General features: G+C 35.8%; 1 protein-coding gene across 1 annotated transcript in view; it reads right to left on the bottom strand.

Annotated features, from left to right (window-relative positions):
* The window catches only part of LOC150076876 (spectrin beta chain-like), an 800006-nt gene that overhangs the window by 675149 nt on the left and 100941 nt on the right, over positions 1-23916 (bottom strand). Inside the window, exons 5-6 of the mRNA XM_090386889.1 lie at positions 18973-19145; positions 8123-8238 (exon numbers count right to left, since the gene is read on the bottom strand). Coding sequence (XP_090243015.1) covers positions 8123-8238; positions 18973-19145 — 289 coding nt within the window. The remainder of the gene's footprint in view (positions 1-8122; positions 8239-18972; positions 19146-23916) is intronic.

Below are 23916 nucleotides of genomic sequence, written 5' to 3'. Positions count from 1 at the left end.
ATGACTTGTTCATTTTTTGTTTTTTTTTTGCAAAGTTACCTTTAGCATGGCATAGCCATGGGGGATGCCTCTGTATGTTCATTGTAAAAAGCATGAGGAAGTTAGTGCAAATTCAGTGTTCTGATAGGCTTATATAAGGGCTAGAAGTGTTGATGCCCTTGAAGAATTACAAGGGCCTCTTCAACAACTCAGCTTCCCAGTAAAATGCATGAACCCATGCTCCAGCAGCAAATCCCCACAGCAGAGATATCCTTAGTCCCATAGGAAGTAGTTATAGCTGGTGAATAGATTGTCAGAAAAGTGGTAAATATGTAGGAAAAAAGGTCAGGTGGAATAGGCCAGAGACTAAAGTTGACGACATTTTACAGCAACTATCATCTTTTAAGGGCCCAAAAGTGTTGCATATTGGTGTTAATGATGTGAAGAGTATGAGCTCTGAAGATTTAATTAACAAGTGCAGAGCCAGTTGAGAAAAAGTCAAGAGTTAAGATGGAAATTAAAGTGTCTGCAATCCTGCCAAGATATGACAGGAGGAAAACACATGATGAGAGCCTTGTCAATCAATTCAGCACTGGAGAGACTGTGCAAGGTACATGGTGTAGAATTTTTTTCAACATAGTCTGTACTTGATAACAGGAGACGCTTGTACAGGGATTTGATGTACTTAAATAAAAAGGGTGCAAGATTATTTGCTGATGCTATTGAGGCAGTGTTTGGTGGTTAAAAAACTGCTAGCTGGGAAGCAGGAGATAATGGGACTAACAATAAAAGCCTCAATAGGTGGAAGTGATCATAAAGAATTTATATGAGATTAACTTAACAATGCAAACCATAATTATGAGAGCATTTTTTGACTCGGGAGATATCCCTGTATACTAGGGATGTGCAAATGTGTTCCCAATTCAAAAAGGGAATCAAAGGGTGATATGAGTAATTATAGACCTGTTAGCTTGACTTCTGTTCCAGGGAAAAGAATGGCATCACTGTTTAAAGATGTAATGCAGGACTATCTAGACAGAAATGCACTTATACTGGTGCATTCCTGTTAGAGCCAACGGGTGGTTGATTATTGAAACAAGCTTCATTCCACTGTTGTTCCACTGAAAGTCAATAGTTTGAATAAATTCAAGAATTAAACAACTTCTTGGAAAGCATGGATAAATGATTTTTTTTTTTTTTTTTTTGGCTGATGCTGTATAAGCTTGCTTTCTATAAAGTTTTATAAAGCCACTATTAGTACCCTGTATTTAGTACCCTGTATTTAAACCTGAATTACTTTTAATAATAATTTTTTAGAGTGTCATTACAGAAGCATATCCTGACTTCTGCATTAACAACCTTGCTAACCTCCATATCTATGGAATTATGAATATGGGTAGCAGTAACCCCAGAGTAATGTATCAACTATGTGGTACTACACTCAGGTGTAGAGAATGAAAGCACCTGGAGATAATTATGCAGTCAGATATGAAGTTTTCTGAGCAGTGCAGACAGTCTGCAAGAGTAGCCGTAGTGTCTTGTCAATCATATACAGGAATTTTGCTAGCAGAGATAAGGAGGGTGATTGTCCCCTTGTATAAGGCAATGGTCAGGCCACACCTAGGGTACTGTATACAGGTCTGGAGGCCTCATTTTAGGAATGATGTAGAGCTGATGGAACAAGTACAGAGAAGGGAAACGAGACTGGTGAGTGGAACAAACAGTTGGTGTTACCAAAAAAGGCTTATGTTCTGCAAATTGCAGCTTCTGGAGACTAGGCACCTGTGAGGTGATCTAACTGACATGTATAAGACCTTGAACAGTTTGAGCAAGCTCAATACTAATGGGATTCTTCCTCTTGCCCAGATTTTAGAAGGTGGCAGCTAAAATAAATTCAAGGCAGAACTAGACAAGCAATTGAAGCGAATGGATGGGTGAAGTGGGAAGAGAATTTTTTTTTTTTTTTTTGCTGATGCTTTATAAGCTTGCTTTCTTGAATCATATGCCTCTGCTAATGCTAATATCATCAGCTTTGACATTAAATAATGTCTTTATCGATATCATTGATAAATACTGAAAACTGTAAGGCCCCAGCACTGAAGCCTAAGCAACTCCATTAATGCCCTCTGTCTCATGTCAACCATCCCTATATCCAAGCAGTAACCTGCCCCATAATGCTCCAATTTGTACAGAAATCTTCAATGTGGAATGCTATCAAAAACTTTACTGAAATTTATGTGTGTGATTATTGTTATTATTATTTGGTTTTTAGGAGCATTAGCAACTAAGGCCATGTTGCTCCGGGGATATGCGGTGGTCATTTCCTGACCTTTCCGCATCCTCCGTATTTGATGGTCACGGGCTCGAACCCCAGTCTAATCAAGAAGCATGTGCTACGCACTGCTGCTCCTGCCCACCTGTATGTGTATGACATTAAATTTTTTTTTTTAACATTGAGTTTCTTTGTTGCTACATCACAGGAGCCAGTCAGATTGGTCAGACAAGGTTTCCCCTTAAAAAATCCATGCTGTGGGGTGATGCTACATGAGTTCTTAACCCAATGGATCCATTATTTTACATGGAACTTACAGGTCTGTAATGACTTACTTTGCCCTTTGATTTCCTCCCCCCCCCCCCTTGTGAACAGGCAAGACATTTATACATCTACAATCTGCAGGGACTTCCCCTAAATCCAAGGATGATTTCCTGCCTTTTTTGCTGCTTTTAATAGAATTAGAGTGATTCCATTGGGCTGATAACATCAATCTAATTCTATCAGAATGATTCCATCAGTTCTATTATTTATTAATTCTATTAATTCCAGACTAGGGAAGAATAGAGACATCTGCTTAATGAAATATAATATCTAGTTTTATACTCCAGCGCTATTCTTTGACTCATGCAATCAAATTCCAGTGGGCTTATCTTCATTTGGTTTAGTCATGTGATGATTTATCAACTGATAAATCAATGAGGTATGGCCAGATTGAATGTAGAGGGAGACTGAATTTTTGTTGCATAGTTAAGTAATAGCACGTTTCTTCTAAGGTGGAGTGGAGGTTCATTTGTCTCCACATACAGGCTTTGGACTGGATGTGGACTCACTCAAGGTAATCCTGAGGGCACTAAATGTATTGTGTTTAACTTTATAAGAACGTTTCCTAGTGCAGTCATAAATGGGAAAACTAGAATCTAACCGAGACCTGATTAGCATACAATACAGATAAATTAGGGTGTACCGATCAGTTGAGCATATTCAATTTTTTTTAAATATGATGTTTGCAGCTGATTTATATGGTCCAAGAAATTTAGTTTACTGTCAAGGATTAAACCAAGAAAATGGATATTGTTATTGAGCAGAATTATTTGATTTTTCAGCCATAATTCAGGATTGGGATGAAGTGAGTATTTTTTATAGAAGTGGAGGACAGAAGACTTTTTATCAGAAAGACAATATCCATTCTTTGACCACCAGAGCTCTATTCTGTTCATATTTATAATAATTCATAAAAATATTATATACAGGGTGGTCCATAAGTAAGGAAACTATTTCAAATAAGTGCTGATGTAAATACCATATTTTTGAGAAATACTTATTATTATTTTTTTTTATTTATTGTTTCAGAATATTTTGAACATAGAAATAGTGCCATAAGCCTTACAATGAAGGAGATGGCTGAAACTGAATGCAAAATATGAAAACGTTGCAGAAGTTTCACACTAGTTCAAGAAGTTTTTTGGACATAAATTAACCACAACAAAGACCATAAAGCAAATCTTAAAAAATGTTTGATGAAGTAGGAACAGGGCACACTACCAAAACCTGGTATATTTTGCATCTCAAAGAGATGCTGCCAATTTGGAACATGTAAAGGAGGAGAATACTGAAATTGAAAAAAAAAAAAAAAAAAAAGTGAAGTTTGGAACTTAAAACAAGGAGAATCATAAAAGAACTTAAATTCAAGATTTATAAACTCTCTACAAAGTTTTAATGAAGACAACCCAAATAGAAGATTGGAATTTGTTCAATGGTTTTAGCTATCACTATTACAAAACCCTTAGGGGCTTAGAGGGGAACAGGTATCCTGTGTGTTATCAGACACTCAGCCTAAAACACTGATGGATCCCATATCTCTCTATTACAGAAGATTTAGGAGAAGTCCGGTTGGCCTGCCTCCCTAAAATCCACTCATGCACACCTTCTCGATGGTAAGCCCTGTTACGTCACTTAGGTGGCAACGAACGTGTAGAGTGGTTCTCTTCAAGACGCCTGGTCAGCGCGAAGAGGAAAAGACCAAACCCTCCAGCAATGAGAGCACAACAATACAAATGGCCCTCAGTCCCCAGCAGCTTTCACTCTCCCTCTTACGGCAGCGAGAGGATCAGAGTGGAAGCAGAGGGTGCTAAGAATCTCTGGGTACGACAAGGCTGCCATGCACGGAAATTGAACTTGGCCTGTTATAACGTACGATCACTCATCGGTGAAGACAGGATATTAGAGCTGGAAAAGGAATTAGAAAATGTGAATTGGAATATCATCGGTTTGGCTGAAACAAGAAGAAGAAATGAATCATAAGTTTATCAAGTTTATCAAGATTTAACACAAGAACAGTAGAACAAGCATTAAGGGAAAACAAAGGATTTAAATCAGCAGCCATGAGCAGTAATACAGAAAGACAAATGATACTGAAACTGAAGAATAGCGATGGTGTACTTATAAACAGCAGAGAAGGCATAATTCAAATAGCAGAAGACTACTATAAAGAGTTATACAAGGAGCGAGGGAATGATACCAGCAGTGGGGAAGATGGATTGCAAAGTAGCAACACATACGACATACCCGATATTCTTCCTGATGAGGTAGAACATGCATTGAAGAAAATGAAGAATCGGAAAGCCCCGGGAGAAGATGAAGTTACTGTAGAGTTGTTAAAATTGGGAGGAAGAGACATAACACAAATACTGGCAAGGCTCTTCACAAAGTGCATTAGAAAAGGTGCGATGCCTAAGCAGTGGAATAATGCAATCATAGTTTTGCTGCATAAGAAAGGAGATAAATCAGAAATTGGAAATTATAGACCAATTAGCTTGTTATCCCATATCTACAAGTTGTTCACAAGGGTCATTACTAACAGATTAGAAAGAATACTTGATGAGAATCAACCGAAAGAGCAAGCTGGCTTTAGGACAGGATTCTCAACTATGGATCACCTTCACGTAATATCACAGCTAATGGAGAAAGCAAATGAATATAAAACACCATTATGCCTGGCATTTGTGGATTATGAAAAGGCATTTCACTCCATACAGCATAAGGCAATGTTTCGGGCACTGGAAAGACAAGGCATAGATACTCCATATATTATGATTTTGAAGAAAATATATGAGAGTGCTACATCCTTTATTAGACTAGACAAAGACAGTAGCAAATTTAAAATCGAGAAAGGAGTTCGACAAGGAGACACAATATCTCCGAAGCTGTTTACTGCTGCCCTTGAGGAAGCTTTCAGAAGATTAGAATGGTCGCAGAAAGGAGTCAATGTGAACGGAGAGTACCTAAACCATTTACAGATGACATTGTGGTCATAAGCCACGATCCGAAAGAATTAGAGGAAAATCTTAATCAGTTATGCACAGTTAGTAAGGATTTTGGACTAAAGATGAATATGGCTAAAACAAAAGTAATGATGAACAAGTATGCCACGGAAAGGGAAATAATGATTGAAGGAGCAGTAATTGAAAAGGTGGAGTCATATACTTATCTGGGACAAGTTATTAGCTGTAATAATGATAAATGGCTGGAAGTCAAGAGAAGAATAAATTTTGGATGGATAGCATTCAGGAAATATAGTCACATACTGAAGAGCAATATCCCAGTTTGTCTGAAACTTAAAATAATGAATCAATGTATACTCCCCACCATGACTTATGGAAGTGAAACTTGGGCACTCACCAAAAGAATGGAAGAGAAGCTAAGAACTACACAGCGAAGAATGGAACGAATTATATTGGGAATCAGACTGTTAGATAAGAAGAGAAACACATGGATTAGGCAGCAAACTCAAGTAAAGGACATTCTTATCAAAACTAAAGAACTAAAATGGTCTTGGGCAGGACACATAGCTCGAAGACATGATGACAGATGGACTAAGAAAATAACAGAATGGTACCCAAGAGGAGCTAGAAGAAAACCTGGAAGACAAAGGCGGAGATGGATAGATGAAATTCTTGAGTTTTTGAGTAGTAAATGGATGACCAGTGCTCAAAACAGAAGGAACTGGAAAGTTGCTGGAGAGGCCTTCATCCTGCAGTGGATTGAAAATGGCTGATGATGATGATGATGATTACAAAACCCACATATTGTTGAAAATGTTTTGTGGACTAATGAAGCCATGTTTAAAAATTTAAATTCTTTCAGGGAACCATTGACAGGAGAAAGCTACTGCTAAAGGATAAAATCATTCCATTAATGCAGCCCAAAATCAATTTTCAGCACTGCTTTTTCATGCAGGATGGAGCACCAAATAACTAAGATGAGCAGCTGTAGGGTGAGCACCAGCTCACATCCTGTGATTATTTTTCGTGGGAATTCTTAAAGGATAAAATTTTAGTAATAGGCATTGTCTCTGCTGGGGCCCTCACCCGTTAATAGTTAGAGAATTTTAGGACCTTTCTGAGGAATTATGTTTTGTTATTTACAGTCAAAACATGTTTCCTTACTTCTTTATGTGCATGTGTGTACAGGGGAAAATTTTAATATAGCAAAATCTGGTAATCTTTAAAGCATTAAAAAACAAGTCCAAAATACATCTGTGGAAAATATAAATATTAGTAAAAAAAAAAAAATTACAGAAAGTCAGCAAAGTGTATATGGGTAACACTGTATACACAGTACTGATAAGTACATTGCTGAGAGAGAGAGAGAGAGAGAGAGTAGACTTCAGTGGTTTCTAAACTGTATGTCCTGACACCTTGCTATGGTGTGACCTGCAAGATTAAGAAAAACTCCATTTAGTGCAATGACAATGGCTCTTTAAGTGTGCTGCACATGCGGCCTTCTAACTCCAAATGTGACTAGGGCAACAAATCTTCAACCCACTAGACTCAGCACCATAATCTCCAGATGAAAGAATTGTTTAAAAAAATAAAATAAAAAAACCAGTAGACTAAAATTTTGGTATAAAAATATAAAACTGCATTATCTCAAATCACAGTTGGCAAACCCATAGTTGGGGATATAGATATACTGTGTTTACTGTTTATAGTAGTACTGGCAAATGATACAAAGAAAAGCTTATACAGCATCAGCCAAAAAACTTCACTTCACCTGTCCATCCCTCTAATAATTTTCCTAATTCTTCCTTAAATTTATTCAAATTACTAACTTCCACAACATCAGATGGAAGTTTGATAGAGCACAGACACACAGATGTGTGCATGCATTTGTGTGTGTTCTCCAAAGAGCCAACAAATGAAAATAATTTGCGGACTCCACAGAGTGCCCACACATTTAACCCTTTAACACATGCACACATATATCAAAGAGCAGTTAAATATTTGAAGGACATGCTATTTACATAATAATAGTAACTAAAATCTTAATGAACCTTACTAAGTAGAGATAATGCATCCACAGGACCCTCCATCTCTATGTTTATCTATATCTGTCCATAGGTAATTGTAGAAGTGAACCTTTTACTCTCAAACATTTAGTTTAACACTCAAAATTTAGAGGTTTGGATGTCAGATTCCCACAGAAACATGTCATGTCAATAATAAAGAAAATAAAATAAAGCAACAGTAAAAAATAAGAGTAATGAGGTAAAGGGGGAAAAAAAAAAAAAACAAGGTCCTTTCATAACCTAGAATCCAAACTCTTTTCATCATGCCAACTGTGATAAGGAGCAGTCCTGTTTAATTGTAACAGTGTACATTTGAGACAACATGTAGTAACATGCTTTACTTTGCTATGTAAGATATGTGATAAATTTTAGTGAACTTATTTTGCCTTTTTGAGTATGTCCAAAAATGGGAGTTTTGGCACTTCGATTTAACTAAGTGCTTCAATTTAACTAAAAAATAATGAAAATGGGTGCAAGGTTCTAATTAAAAAAAAATGTTTAAATATTTGATGAAAGAATACCTTCTGGATCCAGCAGTCTTGTGAGGCCTAGATCCTGCTCAGCAACAGTAAATGCATTATTTAAATTATAAATAGCATTCGACTTTGACAATTTTTCATACTGTATAAGTTCTGGTCTGCAAATATAAAAGAGGAATAATGAAAATCAATTTTAAAAACAATGTAAAGTAATTAGTTAAGATTTTACTGAGCGGGCCTAGCTGTCATAGTATAATCCTCTTCCCATGGCAATAACTTTTTTACTTATATAAACCTCATCAGTTTTACTCATCAGTTGTACTAATGCAGATACATCAATACAACTGACTTTGAAAGAGATCCTAATTAAAATTTTGATAAACCTATAAAATTAGGTTACATAAAAGAAAATTTCCTTTATCTGCCATTATAAAATTCTTTATTTGCTGGTCTCAAGATGATTAAAAGTGAATAATGAATAAAGACTTAAAATCAAAGGTAACAACATAAAGGCAGAAAATTGATTTAATCAGCGACCCACTAATCACAAAAACTTACACTGTGTTCAGGTTTTATTAGCATAAAACCTGCTTAAACCTCCAATACATATATAGTAATATAACATGATATCTAAAATCAGACATACAATACAGTATAACTCAGACTTTTGTGGTGAAACATTCAAGCACAGTTCTAAATTCTAATTACAGTACTATACTATATATAATACATGATCTGTTACAGCCAATGGGTGTACTCAGGTCATTACACTGGTACTGAACATATTGGTACAACATACTGAACAAAATTAAAAATAAACTGATCAAAAGTCCATAATATTTACAAATTCAAAACCAGTTTATGGCATACACCCATAACAGGAAACACTCATGTCTGCAACCTTTCCATTTACATATAGTACTTAGAATTCTAAAAACTACAAGAAGGCAATTTTACTTAATTTTTATGTTTCTTTATTGTTTCTTAGTTTCTCTGTTCAGATACCTCTTTTTTCAGCGGAAAGTCTGGTCTGACAAATTTGATTGGATATTATGTGGTTACAAAGGAACTGGATGCAAAAAATAATTTTGATATCATATACTTGGATTTCAGGAAAGCTTTTGAGACTGTTGCGCATGGAAGACTACTGTACAAATTGGAGCAGAATGGTATTGAGGGTAAGTTGCTACAATGGATAAAAGGATGGTTGAGTGGGATAACACAGAGGGTGGTAATCAATGGGCGCTGCTCTTCATGGACTAATGTTATTAGTGGAGTCCCTCAGGGTTCAGTGCTGGCCCACTGTTGTTTTGTGTATTTATCAATGATATCAATGTATATCAGGCTTAATGTCCAAGTTTGCAGATGATACAAAGGTTGGCAGGGTTGTTAATGACAGTAAAGACAGTATGCTAATGCAACAGAATCTAGAAAAGTTAGGCAGATGGGCTGAGAGGTGGCAACTGAAGTTTAACATTGACAAATGCAAAGTACTGCATATGGGTAGCAGTAACCCAAGAGGAACGTACCAACAGTGTGGTACTACACTTAGGGTGGTAGGAAATGAAAAAGACCTGGGAGTAATTGTGCAGTCAGGTATGAAGTTTTCTAGCAATGGAGACAGGCTGCAAGAGCAGGTCATGGTGTCTTGTCAATGATATATAGGAATTTTGCTAGCAGGAAAAAGGAGTTAATTATCCCTTTGTATAAGGCAATGATCAGGTCATGCCTTGAGTACTGCATACAGGTCTGGAGGCCTCATTTTAGGAAGGATGTAGATTTGCATGAGCAAATCTACATCATGGCACTTTGGCCAGAGGACAATATGGGAAAATTCTTTAAAAAATAGCAATGTTAAATATATTTTCTAATACCTCTTGTGCTTAGGTTTTTCATAAAAAAATAAATAAATAAAATAATGCATCATGTATTAGCATTAGAATTGTAGAGGCAAAAAAAAAAATCAGCAAAAAAAAAATTCCCATTTCACCCATCCATTAACTCCAAATGCTTGTCTAGTTCTGCCTTGAACTTATTTAAGTTTTTAACCTACACTACGACAGATGGAAGTTTGTTCCAAATATCAACCACCCACTGGTAAAGGCAAATTTCCACACATTTTTCTACAATTGTCTTTCCTCAATTTGAATTTATGTTCCCTCAGGTGAGAAATCTGAGCAAGAGGAAGAATTCCATCACCACTGAGCTTGCACAACCCATTCAAGACCTTATACACCTCAGTTAGATCACCTCACAGGTGCCTAGTCTCCAGTTGCTGGAATTGGTAAAACTAAAGTATTTCTTGGTAACAGCAACCCTTTGTTCCACTCACAACGCCTTCTGTCTACTTGTTCCAGCAGCTCTACATCCTTTCTACATTGCCTCACAGAAGGGGACAATCACCTACTTATCCCTGCTAGCAAAATTTCTGTATATTATTGACAAGACAGCATGAGCTACTCATGCACCTGTCTGCACTGCTCACAAAACTTCATATCTGACTGCAAATTACCCCCAGGTCCTTTTCATTCTCTACTACCCTGAGTGTGGTACCACACAGTTGGTACGTTACTCTGGGGTTACTGCTACCCATATGCAGTACTTTACATTTGTCAATGTTAAACTTCAGTTGCTACCTCTCGGTGTTTCTGCTCAACTTTTCTAGATTCTGTTGCGGTAGTATGATATCATTAACAACCCTGCCAACCTTCATATCATCTGCAAACTTAGACATTAACCCTAATATACCTTCATCAATATCATTGATAAATACAGAAAACAACACTGGGCACAACACTTAACCCTGGGGGACTCCACTAATAACAATAGTCCACAAAGAGCAGTGTCCATGATTACCACTCTGTCTTCTCCCACTCAACCATCCTTTTACCCATTGTAGCAACTTGCCCTTAATGCCATACTACTCCAATGTAAATACAGGACAAATCTAACACACAGTAATAACTACACAAGTACAATAGACAATCTCTTTTTAGCATTAGTTGAAGCATATGATGCAAGAAAGCCAACTTAACAAACCCATTAACAAACCCATGCTGTCTGAATTATTACTGCAGTCTTGTCTAGATGATCCTGCAATGCATCTTTAACCAGTGACTCCATTATTTTCCCTGGAACAGAAGTTAAACTAACAGGTCTGTAATTACTCGTGTCACCCTTTTAACCCCCTTTGTGAATTGGGGATAACATTTGCACATTTGCACTTTGGGAAGATGTGGATCTTTCCCAAGTCCGATGATGCTCTCATAATTATGGCTAAGGGTTTGCTTACTTCCTTTGCCGTTTCCTTTTATATAACTGGATAGATCCCATCCACCCCAGGTGCCTTTCCTATGTTTAACGTCAACAATTTCTCCTCCACTTTGCTCTCAGTTATCTAACCAGCATTGAGTGTCAGAGAGAAAACTGAATACTCAATTACAAAAAACAGTTGGTAAACTATAAGATGGAACTTTATTTAGAAAACCTTTATGCCAAACATGATCAAAAGCCTTTAAAATGTCAAGAGCAACTGTTTGAGTTTCACCAAACTTTTCAACCAAATTTGTCCATAGATGGGTAATGTAAGTCAGTATATTACCAGATCAACACTAGCAGAATCCATATTGTTAATCATTGATCAGATGGAACATTTGTAGATAGTTTATGAACTGGCAGTTAACTGATTTTTCCATTTTACTTTATAAAGAGTAGAAGTGCAATGGGATGATAACTGGATTGGAGGGATTTGTTACCCTTTTTAGGAACTGGTTGGATACAAGCAAATTTCCAAGCAGAAGGGAAAACCCTTTTAAATAAGAAAGAGAAAAAAAGGTGAATATAAGAACAAGCTCAAGAACACGGGTTATGAGAACAAGTAGAGACATACCATCAGGGGACAGCACTATTTTTGGCATCAAGACTTCAAAATTTTTCTGACATCCTTTTGAAGGAAGACTACAGGAAGCATTAAATGGAGTGTACTGGGAATGATAGAAGATAGGGGCCGGTTTACCAAGATCGTAAATACACAAGTTAGAAGAAAAGTAGGATGCTAGCAGATTATCTTTATCTTTAGAAGAGGTGGCAATAGAACCACTGGGTTTTAACAGTGATGGACAAATGTTGCAGTCAATAGCTTTGGCAAGAGACCAAATTGCTTAACTACTGTGTGGATAAGAAGCAAGTTTTCTACTCTTAGCCTTATCAAAAGCTAGTGTATTAATTAATAAATGCTTTATAGTTGTTGCAAGCTTTGGTGTGCAGAAAATGAACCTGGAGATTTGGATGCAAACCAACTGCAATATGCAACAATCTTATCTTGAACAGCCATATCACATTTATTGGAAAGCAAAGGTTTAGATAAAGGACGAGATTTTAAGGTGGAGTGTCAAATAAAGAATGTCATCCCTACAACAATGATTTCACTGACACACTATAAGCAAACACTGACATGAGAAGATTTGAAACAGTAATCCAACCAAGGAAAAGAAGAATAGAAATCTTGAATGTCATCCCATGTTGCATTCTTGTAATGCCAAACAACACAGGGTTGAGAATGTCCATAAGAGAAAGGCTCCATTTGAAAAGAGACCATCACAAGGTTGTGGTCTGAGGTACCTAGAAGACCACACACCTCGACTATCTTTTTGTGAGAAAAAGATAAAGAGCGTTGGCTGTGTGGTTAGGTTTGTCTGATATTCTGGTAGGTAAATATAAATTAACAATCTGTGCGAGGTCATTAGTAATTGCAAAAGCCTCAGCTTCTCAACCAGCTGGAGTTGTGAACATTAAAATCATCAAGGTAAATTACCTCACTGTTAGGAAAGCTGCACTGGAGAAAGTAAAGTTTCAGAGTTCCAAGTGATTAATGGAGTTTGGAGAACGAAGAGGCAACAGATGAATTTGATATAATGGAGTAAAGAGATTTTAAGCCAGAGGACTGAAAAGAGGAGTTTCCAAATTATTACATTTCTGACAGGGAATATCAAGGTGAACATATGCACAAATATCATCTTAAGTGAAAGGAATCATACAAAATATAATTAGGACAACTTGTTTTTTTTTTTTTTTAGGAGCATTAGTTAGGACAACTGAGATCAGCAGTGGTTGAATCATCTGATAACTGGGATTCTGTCAGAAAAAGTACACAGGGGGTTTGGCAGACAAAGTGGAAATGAACATCACTTCAACTGGAACTGCAACCATATATAATTGTACTGAGACCATGTATTAAAAAAAAGAGATCTGTTCAATTACAACTAATATATTTTTTTTCAAAATAACATGCTATGAACAGCTATGAACTGAAAATGAAGGCAGTAAACAATGATTATAACTGTATTTACATACAGTAGAACGTCAATTATCTAGAAGTCAGTTATCCGAAATAATTTGAAAGGCTGATCTTTCTTCTTTTTTTTTATTAACGGTCGTACAATAAGCTCCCATTATAGCGGTCATTTGCAAACTGAATTTTAATTATAATAAGAGAAAGATCGAATTTACTACTTGTTTATAAAAGATTGTACAAACAAAAAACCCAATAAACCGAAAACTGCAAATTGTTTTTGTTTTATGGTTGCGACCTCTAGAAGTCTATGTGACCTTCAGAAATGTGCTTTAGAAAAATATCAGAGAGACTACTGGGTGTTCTCAGAAACTATGAGTGAATTTCAGATTATTTTAGCTCCAGATTCAGTAAGAATAATATTGGTCCGAAACTGAGATTTATCATTTTTTTTCAATTTTAACGATAAAATGTGAATGTAAAGAATATGCCTAGTTTTAACATTTCAACAAAAACTGAAATTATTAATAGAAGTAAAAAAGGTGAAAATTTAGAAAATCTCTCCAAAGAATTTAATGTGAGAACTTCAACAATTTATGACATCAAGAAAAATTGCAATGCTATAACAGAATTTGTGTCGATTATGAACAGTGAGGGAGAATCTAGCAGGAAAAAGATGTCAAAACTTAAAAATGCCACTTTAGTGAGTGCACTCACTTGACTTTTTTTGTTTTCTTCAGAGCGAAGTCTAGGTGAACCAGTGTCTGGCAAAATGTTGTGTCAAAAAACATTGGATTTTAATAGAAAATTAATAGGTAATGAAGATTTTAAGGCCAGCACAGGTTGGCTGAAAAACATTAAACTGAGACACAGTATATGTGAATTAGACATTCAAGGCGAGAAATTTTCTGCAGACGAATCGGCAGCAGTATCCTTTGAAAAGGAAGTTTGCTTCAGTTATAGCAAATTATGAGAAAGAAAACTTGTATAATTTTGATGAGACAGGCTCATTATGGAAAGCATTATCAAGAAAAACACTAGCCACTAAAATAAAAATGCCTCCATCAGGTTTTAAGGTGAGAAAAGAGCTAGTTACAATCGCTATGTATGCAAATGCTATTGGGGCACACAAATTGCACATGCAATTTAAAAATCTAAATTTTGTTTTGTATAAAAACCATAAAAATGCTTGGATGGATGTTTCTGTTTTCTGAGATTGGTTTATATATTTTTTTTTATTTAATTTAATTGTAAGGTAAGATTAAATTTATTTAACCTTACCTTACAATTAAATAAATTTAATCTTACCGGAAAAATTATCCGGAAGAGGTCTGAAATCAATTATTCCAGATAACTGACTCTACTGTATTGTTTTTTTTTTTTTTTTTTTTAGTGTCAAGAATGAGATCCACTAATGTACGAGTTGTCTTGAAATCTTCCAGTAGGTGCATCCATCTCTTATCTATGTTTCCGAGTAACTGTAGACGTAACTTATAATAGATGACATCACTAAAACAGTTTTTAAAATCAGGAGATAACTGCCTTTCTTACAAGCCAAAACTCAATGAATACTTTAGATCATACAATTCATGAAATTGAATCAAATCGTACATAAATAGATGTAGAAGATATTTCTCCATCAAAAAATTAAGTTTTTTAATTCTGACTTGATTTTTAACAATAGTTTCACTTTAATGCTGGGCAATAAAGTAAAATAAAAAGAAATTAATATATATATGAGCATTTATGTACAAAATTTATTTTCACAAAACTTAAATTCCAGTTTTGTGAAAATTTTGTGAAAAAACAGAGTCCAGGCACTTTCAGGAAACTCACTTGTGAAAAGGGAAAATATATTTACCCTTTTCACACTGGACTGAACCTATTGGTAACTCTTTAGGAGGCTTCCGGATCAGCTAGTGTATAATCTTGCTACCTCTACCCTGCCAGACAGTGACTGGAGGGAGTCTGAGTAGTGTTTGTATGCGGGGGGAGCATTGTTGAGGCCATGTTCTGTCAAGGATCTGGGTATATTCTTACCATGCATATGCCATATCCAAAAATTTAATTACCTCATACAGCATGCCCCCCCCCACTTTTTGTAATAGAAAAGTTGTAGGATTGAAGTGCAAACTTTCACACATCTATCCTACAACAGTTTTGCCTCAATTTGAATTTATGCCCTCTCAGGCGATTATTCTGAACAAGAGGAAGAATCCCATCAGCATTGAGCATGCTCAAACCATTCAAGGCTTTATACACCTCAATCAGATCACCTCGCAGGTGCCTAGTCTCCAGACACTGTAATTTGCAAAACTTAAGCCTTTCTTCGTAAGAGCAACCCTTTGTTCCATTCACTAAACTTGGTGCCCTTTTCTGTACTCGTTCCAACAGCTCTACATCCTTCTTAAAATGAGGCCTCCAGACCTGTATACAGTACTCAAGGTGTGGTCTGACCATTGCCTTATACAAGATCTTCTTATCCCTGCTAGAAAAATTCCTGTATATCTTTGACAAGACACCATGAGCTACTCTTGCAGACCATCTGCACTGCTCAGAAAACTTCATATCTGCCTGCACAACCACCCCCACGTCCTTTTCATTCTCTACCACTGTCAGTGTGGTACCATAGAGTTGATACGTTACTCTGGGATTACTGCTTCCCATATGTAAAACTTTTCATTTGTCAATGTTAAACTTCATTTGCCACCTCTCAGCCCATCTGCTCAATTTTTCTAGATCCTGTTGAGGCAGTGTACTATCATTAGTGTCATTAACAACCCTATCAACCTTCATATCGTCTGAAAACTTTATCATTTATAAATACAGAAAACAACAATGGACCCAACACTGAATCCTGAGAGACCCCACTAATAACATTAGTCCACGAAGAGCAGTGTCCATTCATTGATTACCATTCTCTGTCTTCTCCCACTCAACCATCCCTTTATCCATAGCAGCAATTTGGCTCCAATGTCACACTGCTCCAATTTGTGCAGCAGTCTTCCATGTGCAACAGTATCAAAGGCTTTCTAAGATCCAAATATATGATATCAAAGTTATTCGTTGCATCCAGTTCCTTTGTGATTATATCATAGTATCCAATCAAATTAGTCAGACAAGACTTCCCCTTAACAAACCTCCATTAATTTCCCTGGAACAGAAGTTAAACTAACAGGTCTGTAATTACCTGTGTCTCCCTTTGATCCTCCTTTGTGGATTGGGGTCACATTTGCACATCCCCAATCCATGGGTACCTCCCCTGGGTCCAGAGAAGCTCTCATAATTATGGCTAAGGGTTTGCTTACTTCCTTTGCTGCCTTCTTTAATATAACTGGATAGATTCCATCCACCCCAGGTGCCTTTCTTGTGTGTATCTTCAACAATTTCTCCTCTACTTTACTATCAGTTATTACAAGATTATCTAGCTTACTGCCAGAGTTGAATACACCTCTGGCATTCCTCTCCCTGAATAACTCCTTATGTGTGAATGTCGATGCAAAATATTCATTTAGTTTGTTAGCTACCTGAGCAGGATCATCAACAGTTGAACCACTGATGTATCAAGTGGACCAATCTGATTCATTCCCTTCCTTCTAGAGTTTACATAAGTAAAGAACTCTTTGCTGTTTTTCTTTGCATCCTTTGCCAAAGATTTCTTGTAATCTGCCTTCACCTGCCTAGCCTCCTTTGTAACTTGGTTACAGACCAGCTTATATCTATCACCGGCTTCTGTGTCACATGTTAATTTATATGTATCCCATGCATTTTTCTTCTCTGTCACATGTCTAATTAGTTCATCTGACATCCATTTAGGCCTAAATCTTGAACAATATTTCTTTGTTGGTATGAAAAGCCTAGTAGCTTCCAAGATTAATTCTTTGAATTCATCCCATTTTGAATTTGCTGTTGGTAACATCATCAGTTGGTTTCACCTTATAGAATTTAAATACTGTCTTAGACCACCGTAGTTACCTTTACAAAAGCAAAAACCCTTCCCTTTACCCTTGATGGTAGTTACATCTTTATGTAAATCCCACTTCAGCACACTGTGATCACTGCCATCTAGTGGTTCCTTTATCTGCAGATTATGATACATGAAGAATCATTACTGATAATCAGATCAAGAGTATTACTCCCTCTAGTTGCCTCCCGAGCATGCTGCTGTAGAAAACAATCGTCCAATAAATCCACAAAAGCCTTGCTAGTGTGTGAGTCACCAACCCACAAATTCCAATCAATATCCAGAAAATTAAATCCCCCATTATAAGACACTCTAATTTACTGCCCCACTATTTCTCTGCACAATTGCTCATTATACTCATCAGAATCATTACGCCTATAACACACACCTACTCTCATTTTTCCTTTCCCAGTGCTTATTTCACACCAGACTCAACTTTGCATTGTCCACCAACATCAATTGGATGCACTTCCTTAGATTTTGTGTTTCTTAACTAACAGGATAAACCCCTCCTCCCTTCCTGTCCTGTCTATCCTTTCTGTACATAATGCACTATAATTGAACTGCATATACTTGTATGTACTAGTATGTACTTGAGAATGCACTTTTGTTGAATAAATACACCACCAAGCACATGTAATGAAAGAGCAAATTAGCAATAGTATCGCTTATTAAATAAAAATTATTTCCGTTTAGAACAGTTCAATTTATTACCCCAGAAGTTTACTATTCTCAACCTGACATTTCATGTATCCAGTGATAAAGAAGCAACTCAACTTTTTGGCAATTTTATGTAAACTGTATAAGGCACAAAGAATTTATATTAAATTAGTTATACTGCAATTTGTAAAAAGGATGGAGGGTGGGGGTTAACCAATTGTAAGCATGAGTTAGAAAAGTGTCACATCAGCAACTTTATTTCTATTACTTAAATTATAACCATTCTCTATGCACAACCAAGCCACTGTGCTAAACTGCACTGATATAGTGATTTTTGTCCAAGAAAAAAACATTCTTCTGTACTTGTATACTTCATTAACTCATTAAGTATTGCTTCTCAAATATAATCCACCTCTACTGTCTGTTGCAGTAAAAATAGTATTTTAAAATATTATGGTTAAACAAATTTACAGTTTTTTGTTAGGATATATCTTACATAAATGTGGCTATCCCAATTTTAATATATTTTTGGGAGTGAACAATTCCTCTCATTTTTATCATTATATCTTGGGGAATGCTCCCATTTTACTTACAAAGATTTCACTCTATGAACTACTTTTCAGGGCTACATGGTTTCATATATGAGAAGGTTATTTTAACAGTTTAATTCTATTAATATAAAAACTAAAACTAGAGAAAACATCCAATTAAGCAAACAGTTTATAAAGTACTAAACCCACTGCTTTGAATACCATAAAATATATATATATATTACAATACCAAGGACTAGTGTCATAAAAAAAATTTCAGTTTTTTAGGTTTTCAGAAATTGCCAGTTTCTTTGGGTCACTAGATAAAGACAGCCTATATACTGTTTCATTACAACACTATTTCTTAATAATAGTGTGTGTGTGAGAGAGAGAGAGAGAGAGAGAGAGAGAGAGAGAGAGAGAGAGAGAGAGATTCCATCATACATACCTATGCTTGTGTATTAGAGCATTAAATGCCAACCCATCTCTCCAGCTGGTAGTAAAATTCCTAATATTTACATTAGGATAGCCTGCTGTTTTCATTTGGCACCATAAAAGCAATGCATCCTTTGCAGATTTTGTCTCTTGATTATCAACTTCTTCAATTGTAATGTCCTGAATCTATAAACAAGAAAGGAGAAAAAAAAAATGCTTGCTTACATTTACTTGTGACATAAGAACCAAACTGACAATTAAAAAAAAATCTATGAAGCTGGACTTTGACCATTTCACTTTTAACCTATTACATCGTAGGCATAAATGCCTCTTGAAAAATGCCAAATGGGTAGATTAATAAAAATAATTTTTTTTTTTTTTTAATCTTTAATAACAGTGGTCATGTTATGACCACTGTTACTAAAGATAAAGCATGAGGGAGAGCAGAGATAATTAGAGATATGCCACACAACACAATGTTTAAAAGCAGCATTTCTGAAATTGTGCTCTACAGATAACTGAAGATCTATAGCAGTTTATTGTGCTCATCTTTACATATTATAAGGAAAAACTGGAAAGGAATGCCCCCAACGGTTTTATAAAATGACAAAATTTACAGCATAGAAACAGTTTTGTTAATTTTGAGGGGGGCCCATCCAAAAGTTAGGGAGAGATCTACTAAAATATTTTTAAAGCCAAAAACAGTCTTTAGATCACTAAAGTTTGAAAACCACTATTTTAAAGAAATTTTTTCTCCATTTTACATAGACATGACACAATGTATACCGATTTAAGATAAATTGTTCTTATATTTCAATATACAAGAGAACTTCAGTAATTTGAACTTGGGAGGATAGTCCAAATTAATGAAAGAAGATAATTACATGCAAACGTTTAAGTCTTAGTTCATAAAAACAAGCAATGTTATTCACAATCCAGCAACAGATTAATTAAGAGGGATACAAACATGACAAGAAAATTTTAAGTAAATGATTATACTATATTTAAAACTATAAATGGAAATATAAAGAGTTTAAATCAAACAGAACATAAATCATATGATATTTAAACAATAAATTTCAAGCTTATGCAGCATCAGCCAAAAAAAAAAAAAAAAAAACCACGCTCAACATTTCTCCCCTCCGTTCGTTCATTCCAAATACCTGTCCAGCCTTAAATTTATTTAGGCTATCAACTTCTACAACAAAAGATGGAAATCGGTTCCACCAATCAACTACCCGCTGGCTAAAGGCAAACTTCCACACATCTATCCTACAACTGTCATTCCTCAATTTGAATTTATGCCCTCTCAGGTGATTATTCTGAGCAAGAGGAAGAATCCCATCAGCATTGAGCATGCTCAAACCATTCAAGGCTTAATACACCTCAATCAGATCACCTCGCAGGTGCCTAGTCTACAGACACTGTAATCTGCAAAACTTAAGCATTCCTTCATGAGAGCAACCCTTCGTTCCATTCACTAATCTTGTTGCCTTCCCTATACTCGTTCAAACAGCTCTACATCCTTCTTAAAATGAGGCCTCCAGACCTGTATACAGTACTCAAGGTGTGGCCTGACCATTCCCTTATACAAGGGAATAATCACCTCCTTATCCCTGCTAGAAAAATTCCTATATATCATTGACAAGACACCATGAGCTACTCTTGCAGACCATCTGCACTGCTCAGAAAACTTCATATCTGCCTACACAATTACCTCTGGGTCTTTTTCATTCTCTACCACTGTCAGTGTAGTACCACACAGTTGATACGCTACTCTGGGGTTACTGCTTCCCATAATTAGTACTTAACATTTGTTGATGTTAAACTTCATTTGCCACAACTCAGCCCATCTGCTCAACTTTTCTGGATCCCGTTGCAGCAGTGTACTGTCATTAGTGTCATTAACAACCCTGCCAACCTTCATATCGTTTGCAAACTTGGACATTAAGCCTGATATACCATCATCAATATCATTTATAAATACAGAAAAGACCCAACACTGAACCCTGAGCGACTCCACTAATAACAATAGTCCACGAAGAGAAGTGTCCATTGATTACCATTCTGTCTTCTCCAACTCAACCATCCCTTTATTCATAGCAGCAATTTGCCTCTAATGCCCCACTGCTCTAATTTGTGCAGCAGTCTTCCATGTGCAACAGTATCAAAATCCTTTCTAAGATCCAAATATGATATCAAAGTTATTCCCTGCATCCAGTTCCTTTGTAGGACCACATCATAGTATCCAATCAAATTGGCCAGACAAGACTTCCCCTTAACAAAACCATGCTGTGTCCGAGCTATAACTAAAAAGTCTTGTCTAGATGATGCTGCAGTGCTTCTTTAACCAGTGCCTCCATTAATTTTCCTGGAATAGAAGTTAAACTAATAGGTCTATAATTACTTGTGTCACCCTTTGATCCTCCTTTGTGAATTGGGGTCACATTTGCGCATCTCCAGTCCATAAAATCCCCAATTATATGACACTTATGATTTACTAGCCCACTCTATTTCCCTGTACGTTTTTTTTTTTTTTTTTTTTAATACTCATCAGAGTCATTAGGCTTATAACACACTCCTCTCAATTTTGATCCCCCAGTGCCTATGTCACACCAAACCAACTCGACACTGCACTGGCCACCGATGTCGACTGGGTGCACTTCTTTGGATTTTATGTGTTTCTTAACTAATAGCATAACCTCTCCTCCCTTCCTATCCTGTCTATCCTTCCTGTACACATTGTACTCCCCAAATTCCAGTTCTGTATTCCTTATATCTGTGTGATATCCCACACATCTCTGATATCCCAACAATAACTGCCTTTGATGTTCTGAGCAATACCTCAAATTCATCAAATTTATTTACCAAACTCCCAACATTGGTGTACATGCAATATATATGCACCTGTTCCTATTCTTAGTTACCCTAACACAACCCATGTGTTTACTTGTACAACAATGACTCCCAGCAGGCTCTGAAATACCATATTGATAAATATTTATAAATATTTCCAAACATCTATCCAAAAGTGGATGAAAATAAAACCATAAAGATTTGCAAAAATGGAATCCATATTTTCGATCATTAAGTTAGAAAATTAAAGAAAATTAAACACCCTTCTGGCACAGAGCCGTCCCGGGGTGACCCAAGGTTTCTTGGGAAATAAACTGATTTTAATAATAATAATAATAAAGATTTGTATTAATCAATTGGTGTCAGCAGTTTGGTATTAATCAATTTCTCTATTTGTTTCGAAACTGAAAAGTCACAAAAAAAAAAAGAAGAAATGAAAGATGAATCTATTCTTTGAATAGACTTATTTTTTTGAAGCTGCATATAGCCATGTTTCCAGGCTATATCCAGTGGAAAAAATGTCAATACAGCAGGTATACGTAAAAATTGAATTTGATAATTTTAAGCATCTAATAAAATGGGTTTTGTTTTTTTTTTTCCTCTAAACCAAAAAACAGAGTAAGTGTTGTGTACATCAGGTCCAGAACTCTTACTTATTTTATGATTGGTTGTAATTTATCAGTTTTCTCTTTCTAGTGAAAAACCAGACATCAGTGAGTGAAATGTATGGAATGCAATAAAATGATCAATGCAATAGCTGTAGTAAAACAAGGATGCCATGTAGTTCAACTTTACCTTTAGATAATATTGCATTATAGCCATCACACAGAAAAGAGCTGGTTGTAGAGAGCAACAGAAATCACAAACAAAGTTTTTAGCAAGCAATGGACCAGAAACACAACCACCATCCATTTCTGGTATGAAACAAGTTTCTACTTTGACTTCACAGAATCAATTTCAGATATATCACTAATCTATTTGTAACAAAATGCAAGTTTTAATGATACAAGCAAAAACCTAACAGAAAATGAAACTAGATGTGATACAAATCAGTTTGTATAAAGCTCTTTATTCCTATTTGCTCTTTATGCTCTTTATTCCTATCCCAAACAGCTTAGAACATTTGCTGAAAAACATAATTTAGATAAAACAAGAGTTCAGAAAAGAATGAGGAATAAAGATTTTCATTTCTGAATAAATAAAATATAAGTTCTATTTATTCTCTAGATGGCCAGATGAGCTTATAAATTCATTGTGACTGTGTACATATTGGATTATAATTAAAAGGCAGCTGAATTTTCACATTACTGCCATAGTCAGTAAAGTGCAATGCATTTTTTGTGGCAGCATACAGGCATCTCACAACTTCCTTACTTGTGACAACACATACTGGATGAAAATGATATTAGTTAGAACAGGTACTGGGAAAAAGGGATATAGTAATAACACTCATTAACGAAGGTTGTTGTTGTTATTTGGTTTTTAGGAGCATTAGCAACTAAGGCCATATTGCTCCACTAACGAAGGAATAGAAAAATAGCAATTAGGTACTACACTTTTTTTTTTTCTTCTTTTTTTTTTTTTTTAACTTATTATAATGCCTCGTGCAAGCTGATATTACAGTGAACTTGAAAAGGTTACTAGTGCAAAATGGCCAAGATGGTGCACAATGTCCTTTAGTTGCCATTGCACCATAAAGTAATCTTCAATAACAACAACAGACAGAATGTTGGGCAACTGTTGAGTAGCAATTTGACATTCTGGAAAAATTAGAAACCAGAAGCCAGTTGGAGTTCTGAACATTAAAATCAAAGGAAGAGATTTTAGTGTTAGGGAAATTAAACTGAAGGAGGTCAACAATTAAAGTCCATCTCATGTAACCACACACTTTACAGATGTTGCTGTTTGGCAACCATATTACTAGATCAGCATGGCAAAGCTGCCAAATAGTTATCACAAAAATGTTGCTATAGCTTCCTCATATTTAAAAATGCATATACATAATTTAACAACATTTAAGTTTTTGTGGTACTGTTCTGTATATTTAAAATGAAACTATTTAATTTAAAATGACTTATGGTTTAAAAAATTTGAACGCATC

This window comes from Mastigoproctus giganteus, chromosome 12 (genome assembly GCF_048544385.1).
Source record: "Mastigoproctus giganteus isolate SK-2022 chromosome 12, ASM4854438v1, whole genome shotgun sequence".
NCBI lineage: Eukaryota > Metazoa > Arthropoda > Arachnida > Uropygi > Thelyphonidae > Mastigoproctus > Mastigoproctus giganteus.
Note: the sequence above shows the minus strand (reverse complement) of the source record. Positions and strands in the feature narration are given on the sequence as shown.